Source organism: Mangifera indica, chromosome 13 (assembly GCF_011075055.1).
Source record: "Mangifera indica cultivar Alphonso chromosome 13, CATAS_Mindica_2.1, whole genome shotgun sequence".
In the NCBI taxonomy this organism is placed as follows: domain Eukaryota; kingdom Viridiplantae; phylum Streptophyta; class Magnoliopsida; order Sapindales; family Anacardiaceae; genus Mangifera; species Mangifera indica.
The window spans coordinates 8112073-8121020 of NC_058149.1; the positions used below are offsets into that span (position 1 = coordinate 8112073).

General features: G+C 33.6%; 1 protein-coding gene across 1 annotated transcript; it reads right to left on the reverse strand.

Annotated features, from left to right (window-relative positions):
• Positions 1 to 703: 703 nt before the first annotated feature.
• LOC123194044 (organic cation/carnitine transporter 7-like) lies at positions 704 to 5999 on the reverse strand. The gene is made up of 6 exons (XM_044607165.1): positions 5913 to 5999; positions 5506 to 5787; positions 4502 to 4739; positions 2999 to 3512; positions 2684 to 2886; positions 704 to 1027 (listed from the first exon to the last, which is right to left on the reverse strand). Exons 2-6 carry the CDS (start codon positions 5772 to 5774, stop codon positions 809 to 811), a joined length of 1443 nt encoding a protein of 480 aa, XP_044463100.1. The 5' UTR covers positions 5775 to 5787; positions 5913 to 5999; the 3' UTR covers positions 704 to 808.
• Positions 6000 to 8948: the final 2949 nt, after the last annotated feature.

Here is an 8948-nt window from a genome sequence, read left to right on the forward strand (position 1 = left end):
CTTTCACTTGTTAGTGTTTCACTTGCTCCACATTGATAATTAATAATATCATCAACGTTAGCATGATAATATTCAAATAAATTAAAATCATGAGACCCTGAATCCATTCGTAAAATATTTTTGTAAATTAAATTATAACAAAAAATTATAATTGATTGATAAAACTGAAATGAAAACAAAATTGTATACATAAAAAAATACTGTTTGCGAATTTAAAGAGTCTCAAAATGAGACTTGAGTCATTTGACAAGAAAATATAAGATTGAGAATAATGAAAGATTGAGAATGTCAGTGTACATGAAATTTGGAAAAGAGAGAGGGGGATTTGTATAAGAAATTCAAAATGAAGAAAGGGCTATTGGTAGTAGTTGTTGCTTCAAACAAAAGCCAAGAACAATAATGCACAGTGCACAGGCTGATCACCGACCCTGATGACTAGGCCAAAGGCCTGACCTTGTAGGCCCACGAGCCTGACACGACACACTATAGTGATGGATTGTGTCCTTTTGGATTGAGCTATTTTGGCATGCAATTGTCCTGTTTGTTGTGTCTACTGATAACAATTGACAAGTTTAGAAATAATATATTAAATACCCTAAAATAAATAAGATAAAATAAAATAAACACTTGGTTGACTAGGACATTATCTAATATTTTTATATAATAAGAGTTCTAATGTTAAAATTCTTAGTGCAAAAAGATGTCTAGAAAAGTTCTATCACAATGTTATAACACAAAATTCTTAAAAACAAAATGTTCTATCTTTAATTCAAATATATAAATTTATATTTTTGAATTAACGGTTGTGTTAAAAAGTGTCAGCCAATTCTCGTCCCTTGGATTCAAAGGGGAAGAGTAGTATGCATACTACTGAAAAAACAGCTACACACTCCAACACAAATATGGCTGATGTTTGATGGCAATTACTGATCATTCCCACAGCCACCAAGGGGCATACCATCCCTCCGATTCTTCCCATAGCACTTGCAATGCCACAACTGGTTGCCCTTACTGAAGTCGGATACACCTACCAAAGGAAAATAAAGGCCAAGGGGTAAAAAGTTAGATAATTGGAGCAAAACACCAAAGGAGTTATTCCTACCCAAGGTTTGCTAAAATGACAAAATTTCATCTGTTAACTTTAAAAAAATCTAAACACTCTTCCATATATTAAAATTCACTATTAAGGTTAAGAGTAAAAATGTTATTTAACTAAAAATATTTAAAAAATTAAAAATTTATCACATTTCCCCCTTTAGTTTAAAAATTTAACAATTTTCCCCCACCCAAGGTTTAAAAGTGACCATTTCCCTCTTAGGGTTTTATTCCTTCCCTTTCCTTCTTCAACGATTGTTCTCCAGTTGACCTTCTATCTGCCCGCGCTCACTCTTACCTCCAAGATGAAGACACCACCATAAAGTAGCCATGAAGGCCAATGGAAGCGACATTGTCAAAGATTTGTTGTGCGACAGATCTAGGCCACTTTGACAGATCACAACGTTGTCCAAAAACATCTTCGAAGAATCGAAGCACAATGAAAGTGGCCAATATCTGTCGCATGACAGATTTTGACGAAGAGCAAGAATCCATCGCATGATGGATCTTTGATGATGCCACTTCTGGTTGTCGCTTTCGTGGTCGTTTCATGGCTACATCTTCATCTTAGAGGCTAAAGTGAGTCTCGATAGATGGAAGGTCAGCAGAGAACGAATGTCAGCGAAGGAAAGGGATGGAATGAAACCCTGGGGGGAAATTATCACTTTTCAAACTTTGAAAAATTGTTAGATTTTTAAACTAAGGGAGAGGGGGGAAGTGATAATTTTATTTTTTAAAATATTTTTAGTTAAATAATATTTTTATCTTTAATCTTAATAGTAAATTTTAATAGATGAGAGGGTGTTTGAGTTTTTTAAAGTTAATAGGTGGAACTTTGTCATTTCAGCAAACCTTGGGTGGGAAAAGCTTTTGGCCAGAGCAAAACTATTGGTGCCATATAATATTAATGTCAAAACATTGGCTTTCAATACTATTCATGCACTGTTGTTGCAAACTAATCCTCATACGTGGAATGGTACAGCCACTCACAGAGCAAATAGAAAATAACCTACTAGGATTTGGCCGTGAGACTGAAGCCATTTCTATTGCAGGCAACATCTTGAATGCTATGAAAACAGAAGTTGGCATGTCCAATTGATATAAATATCAGTAAAAAGGGAACATTAAGAGACCATAGAGGATTAAGAAAGGCAAATAGTAAATATGCTAAAACATTAATGGTTGTCAACACCTATATGCATGAAAGCTCGCTTCTATAAAGTTTACTATGCCATGAGAATTCTAGTGAAAAGATTGTAGGCCTAAATCTTGTAATCATATGTAAGTTGTTTTATCATTGTATTTGGGAAAACCTTTTTATTTAAATTTAAAATAAAACTATGTATACACACTTTTGAGTACACAATTAGGTACACAAATAATATGTAATTACATCATTAATTAATTTTGAATTAAGGATAAAATAATATTTACTTATATGATAATAATACCTAATTATGTACATAAAAATGTGTATACATAACAATAGTATTGAATTTAATTGGTTGAATGCGAGCAATGATGCTTTAGTAGTATGAAAATAAAACTGGGTCCTCTTCAAGATCATAAATAAGAGCAAAGAAAAAACCTCTGGGGCATAGATACTGGCAATTGTGTAGGTTCCATTGGCAAACATCCGAGCTCCAAACAATAATGCTGTTGTTAAAGTTACAGGCTGATGGATAATCAGTGGTAGGAGAAACATAAAAGTCAAAACAGACGTAATTGTCATGGACATTTTGCGACCAACTCTGTCCACAATTAATGCAGATAAAAGAAGACCAGGAAGCTCTGGAAAAGAAATTTTAAGTTAATTTTATAGAACAATCACACATTAAAAAGTAACTTAACAATAATCACTGCAAGGAACGAAAACAAGAAATAGATATAAGAGATGCATTACCTGCCAAGCTAGTGATAAATACATTAATGAATAAACTTGCATCATCAGCTTTTTGTAAAAACAAGAGTGTTGAACCGCATTTAGTTTGCCTGCTACTTAGCTCTGATGTCAACAAGACAATCCCATAATATAAGAATGAATTTCCAAAGAATAGGACCCAAAGCAGTAAGGTTGTTTTGATTAATCTTGATGAAAAAAGCATAACAAATGGAGAGCTTCCAGATTTGACTTTCATCGATTTGTTTTCAGGTGAAGAAAGCAGAGGTTTATGTTCTGGAATAACAAATCCATTATCCAGTCTGGCATTGTTATAAGGAAAAAGCATTCCAGAAGGAAGATTTGTCCTGTTCCTCACAGCTATTTTCTCCAGAATGTGATGCGCATCAGAACTCCTACCAGCCATGCATAAATACCTCGGAGACTCGGGTGCAAGACCAAACAAAAGCAGCACAGCAATTGAGGGCACAGAGGACAAGGCTAGAAGCCACCTCCAATTTAATCTTGGCATGACAACCTGCAATAAAAACAAATTTTTTGAAATTTTATGCTCAGTCTTCAAGATTTCCAGTCTTAGGCACTAGCACATCATTTGAACAAATTCCACAACTTATGAGATCATGCATATTCTGAACAACAAAATTAATGACTGATGATACATATATTAAAGGGTTTAAGAGCATTCATTTCATTATAGTATGTTAGATCATCAATTTACTAATGACAGTTTCATGAACACTAATAAGCATCTTTAATTCTCTGCTTCAAACAGGCTTGAATATGAGTTCGCCATTTGCAGCTAGTACATTCTCCAGTTTATCCCTTAGTCAGCCACAATGTTTTCCAGAAAGCCAAGGTTCAACTGACATTGAAAGTCCACTTCAGAAAGTGTACTTCAAGCAACTCAATGGTGGGTTTGGATAGGACTCAATAGCGCGACTCTGTTCAGTGCTTAAAGAGTCTTTTTCCCTGCTTTTTCTCTTCTTTCATTTCATATTGAAAAGGACTTCAACTGCAGTGTCATATAGTGAAAGGAAGAAATATGCTTCCATATGACAAAATGCAGTTTGCTTGGTTACCACTATCAAATTATATCTTACGTGCTTTTGAGCAGCATATAGAACGAACTTTAGGAAAATTAAGTACAGAGTGTCTTATACAGGTAAGTACATAATTTGCTTTAACTACTTCTAACACACAATTAATGATGCCAATGACAAACCAAACTCACACAAATCAAGAGTTTTCTATTTTCACTCAAATAAGGGACAGAAATCCCTCCCAGAAAATCAGGTTAAGTTCACACACAAATTTTTCTAACTTAAAGCAATCTGATGGTCTGACAGATAATGAACGGTAAACTAATTAATATCTTCAAAGGAGCTATCCTGTTGATGACAGTTAGCATAGACAGATGGAGATAGCGACATTTCATTAAAGGTAAATTAAGGTTATGAAACTAAGGCAAGTAAACAAAAGGAAATGATATAGGGAACAGAGACAAACCCATGCAAGTGAAGCCTCAGATATCGTTCCAAGTGTCCAGAAAATTGATATGACAACCATCCACATGCCTCTATTGGAAGCAGGTACAAACTCTAGAAACCAGGTTAAGAATACAGGCCCGGAGCCTAGGCCAAAACCAACCAAACCACGGAGAGTAACCAATAATATATAGTTCGGGGATAAAGCACTCAATAACCCGGTCACACTAGCTACCACAGCTATGCCAAGAAAACCTTTCCTGTAATAAGTAAATGGAACAGGTCAACTAGAAATAAGATTCACCAGTGTGACCAAAAGCACGAAGGAATGAGAAATATTAATCAATAACTCCAATATCAAGCAAATACGAAGTTTCAAAGACAGAAATCAGATTCACAAGTTCTTCAATAGGATGGACCTCACTCTAAATTTATTGATCTAACTACTGAAATTTATGTTCAGTCAGATAAATAAGTTCAATCAATGTTACAATATGCAAGCCAAGTTTATGTTCAACATAAGCACACATATGAAATCTGGTGAACTAAAGATTGATACCCTCAGCTGAAAGGGTAACAAGAAACTTTAAAGTACACAAATCCATAAGAGATGAGCAAAGAGGTGCACATACAGAGATGAATATGTGATTACAAAGAATACTGTAGACAAAGATTTGTTAATCGTCAGACAGTAACCCCTGAATCAAATCCAAAGACTCATGCGCAGTGAAGATGGCATATTAATTCAAAATGTAATTTTCTATGCTAACTTCATATAAAAAATCTAAGATTTTTTCTATTTAACCAACAAAACAGAATTAAAATACTATTCAATTACAAAATCAATGCTCATAAAAGGTCCAATAAAGATTGAACGGACTTCCTATAAAAATCAGAACAAATTCATAGGAATATTGATCAGAGACACACACATTACTGATGTTGAAAGCATATTCACATTTAAGAAAAAAATAAGATGCAGATTAAAGTATCAACAGAGATGGTTATGGGATAAAAAGAACGCGCCTTCTACCATAATTATCTGATATAAAGCCCCAAGAATATGAACCAAGAAGCAGCCCAGCAAAAACAACACTGGTTAAAAGTGATTCTTGACTAGATGAAAGTCCCCACTCTGACTTAATTGCAGGTCCTATGAATGACAGAATCATAACTTCCATGGCTTCTGCAACCAAACCCAGTCCAGCAAAAAGGAGGAGGAGAAATTGAAACTTCCCAAACCCCACATTATTAAGTGCTTCATCAAGCGTATATACAAGCCTTTCATCATCCATCTCAACACCAATCCTGCAAAAATAAATAAAAAATTAACTCAGCCAGGCTTGATAATGAAAATTTCAGAAAATGTGAGGGCTTGTCTGTTCATGGAATAAGAAAAAAATGAGAGAGAGAGAGAGAGGGAGGGAATCAACCTCAGAAGTCAGAAGTCCAAAATGGCTAAACGGAACTGGCCAAATACAGTGTTTCAACAACTACCAGCCTTCATGCAAAAATTAAAAATGTTTTAGTTTCTATCTTAATATATTTTATTACGATTACGATCCACTTTTTTGCCAATTGGTGAGATAATTTTAATTAAAATTGGTTAATAAAGATATTTTTTAAATAATAAAAACCCCTATTTACCAGTATTAATTAATCATCATTTATCATGATAAATTATAAAAATATAATTCGGTGATATAAACATAATTCCATGAATCCCCCTTACTTCTTTCTTTAATAAATGAAGTTTTTTATTATGATAATGTAAAGATTTATTAGGTTAGATAAAGATGGTTTGTCTTTGTTTGATAAAATTTGTACGGGTCAACAATAGACGAAGAAAATGGTAAAAATATTGGCCAACAATGGTCAGTGGAAACAGGTTTTAGCTTTTGGAAAAAGAAAAAAAAACTCTAAAAAAAATTAAAAATTTTAAAAATTATTTAAAAAAAAAATGATTAGTTTTCTAAAATAAGAAAAAATAATATAAATTTTTACAATTTTAAGATTTAATAGTAAAATGATATTTTTTTCCTATAACCAATAATTTTAATTAAGTTTAACAATCTATTAATAGATATTCCAAATTTTTAAAATTTTATAAATATATATTTAAAAATGGGCTAGAGTTTGGATGGAATAAGTCTTTTGGTCTTATTATTATTATTATTATTATTTTACTATTTCTTTGTTGACTAACCCTCCAGTTGTGGAGTGCGGCCAAGGACAATCAAATAACTAATTTAATGATTGTTTTCTTGCAATTATTTGCTTGTGTTGGTTCCATTATTCCGAATCCCCTAAAAGGGACACATAATTTAAAGTAGGCCAAATGACTATTTCCCGCCTAAGGTTTGATGTTTTCACAAGTTTCCACCCTTTAATTATGAAAACACCAAACACCCACCCATAGTCGGTTAGATTTAACAAAACTCTAACAGTGACAAGGGTAAAATCGTCATTTTCTCTATAATATTAAAAATAAACTTAAATAGAATCTATTTTACCCCCCTAAACTTTAAAAACTAAAAATTTTTCCCAGTCTAAGTTTTAAAAAATCACAGTTTCACCCTAAGGTTTCTTTTTGAAATCTCCGACGACATCTCCGGCTCTATTACCGACGGTTTCTCCCTCTCAAAGTATCCTCTCCTTCCGACGATCTCTTTCCTCCCATTTGGACCTCCCATTGGAGTTGGAGAAGCCGTGGAAGATGAAGAACTTCGTCGGGAAAGACGAACTTCGTCTTCCCAGTCGTCGTCGTCTTCATCTTCCAACTGCGATCGGGCTTAATCTTCGTCTTCATCTTCCAACTACGATGAAGACAACTGCGATCATCGTCGTCAAATAAGTCGTCTAGGAAGACGATTTCTCTTCCCAGATGACTTATCTCTGCGTCGGATGAGTAGTGCAGGAGTTTAGGGCGGTCGTCGATGGAAGAGAAACCGTCGGGAAGGGAAGACGGTCGGTGATGGCGCCGGAGAAAGTAAAAGGGTTTGGAAATAAACCCTAGGGGGGGAAATGCAATATTTTCAAACTTAGCTTAGGGAAAAATGTTAGTTTTTAAACTTTTAGGGGGGAAAATGAGATTAAATTTACCACCGTTAGGGTTTTGTTAAATCTAACCGACCATGGGTAGGTGTTTGGTGTTTCCATAGTTAAAGGGTGGAAACTTGAGAAATCATCAAACCTTGGGTGGGAAATAGTCGTTTGGCCTTTAAAGTAATTGTATCGAGATTGTCAAGGTTTCCCACTTCACAGATACAAGCTCCCAAAAATAATGGCTTAGCCTTAAACTATTGCAATGATTGATAAAGAGTGCAATATTTCAAAATGAGTTATATGTTATAAAATAATAAAAAGTGCAGAGAAAGATGATCTTATGAGACGAAGAGAATTGCGAAGAGAAATGAATTAGAAAAGATGAAGGCTATCTCTTACAGGAGAGAGGAGTGCAAAAATTGTCTTTTATACATTAACTGCTTGCTAGAGATTAAAAACTCATTCTCTTTTTCCTCTTCATGCGCCAGCAATTATACTCTTTTTCTTCTTCATGCGTTTGCAATTATAAATGCATTCCAACATTATTAATTGACTTGATTAGGTGAAAAGTTACTTCGATATATAACACTCCCATTTAGATTTTCATTACTATTTAGATTTTCATTACTTGTAAATAATTATATTAATTTTGTTAAAGAAAAACTTAGTATGATATAAACCAAAATAAAATAACATAATTATTTAATGTCTTGTAAAGTAGGATTGAACGTGCTTAAATTGACTCATTAAAAATTTTACTAAGAAATCCTAGTGAGACAAAATCTAGTAAAAGAAAAAAGAGTACATTGTATATTTTGTCCAATACGTGATAAACTTAAACAATTTACTCCCTCTGATAAATACTCTTTCTGATAAATGCTCCCCCTAATTGTAGTTAGATTAATTTGGTTGCTTGTTAAGCTACCGCAAATCGATGTTATATATTAACTTTTTAAATGTTGATGTTGGTAATGTCTTGGTAAACAAATTTGCAAGATTCTCATTGGATCGTATTTGTTTGATATCAATCTTTCGACTTTGCTGGAGCTCATAAGTGTAAAAGAACTTTGGTGAAATATGTTGGGTTTTGTCTCCTTTGATGTATTCATCTCTAATTTGGGCAATACATATTGTATTATCTTCATATAATATGACAGAAATGTCTATTGTAGAAGGAAAACTGCATGTATTCCAGATATAATGAATGACAGACCGTAACCATATGCATTCACAGTTGGCTTCATGGAGAGCTAGAATCTTTGAATGATTTGAAGATGCTGCAACCAAAGTCTATTTGGTGGAGCACCATGATATTGTTGTTTCATTATAAGTAAAAACATATCCCATTTGTAAATAGACTTTAGATGGGTTAGAAAGATAATCGACATATGCATATCTAGCCAAACTAGGATTTTTAAGAGATT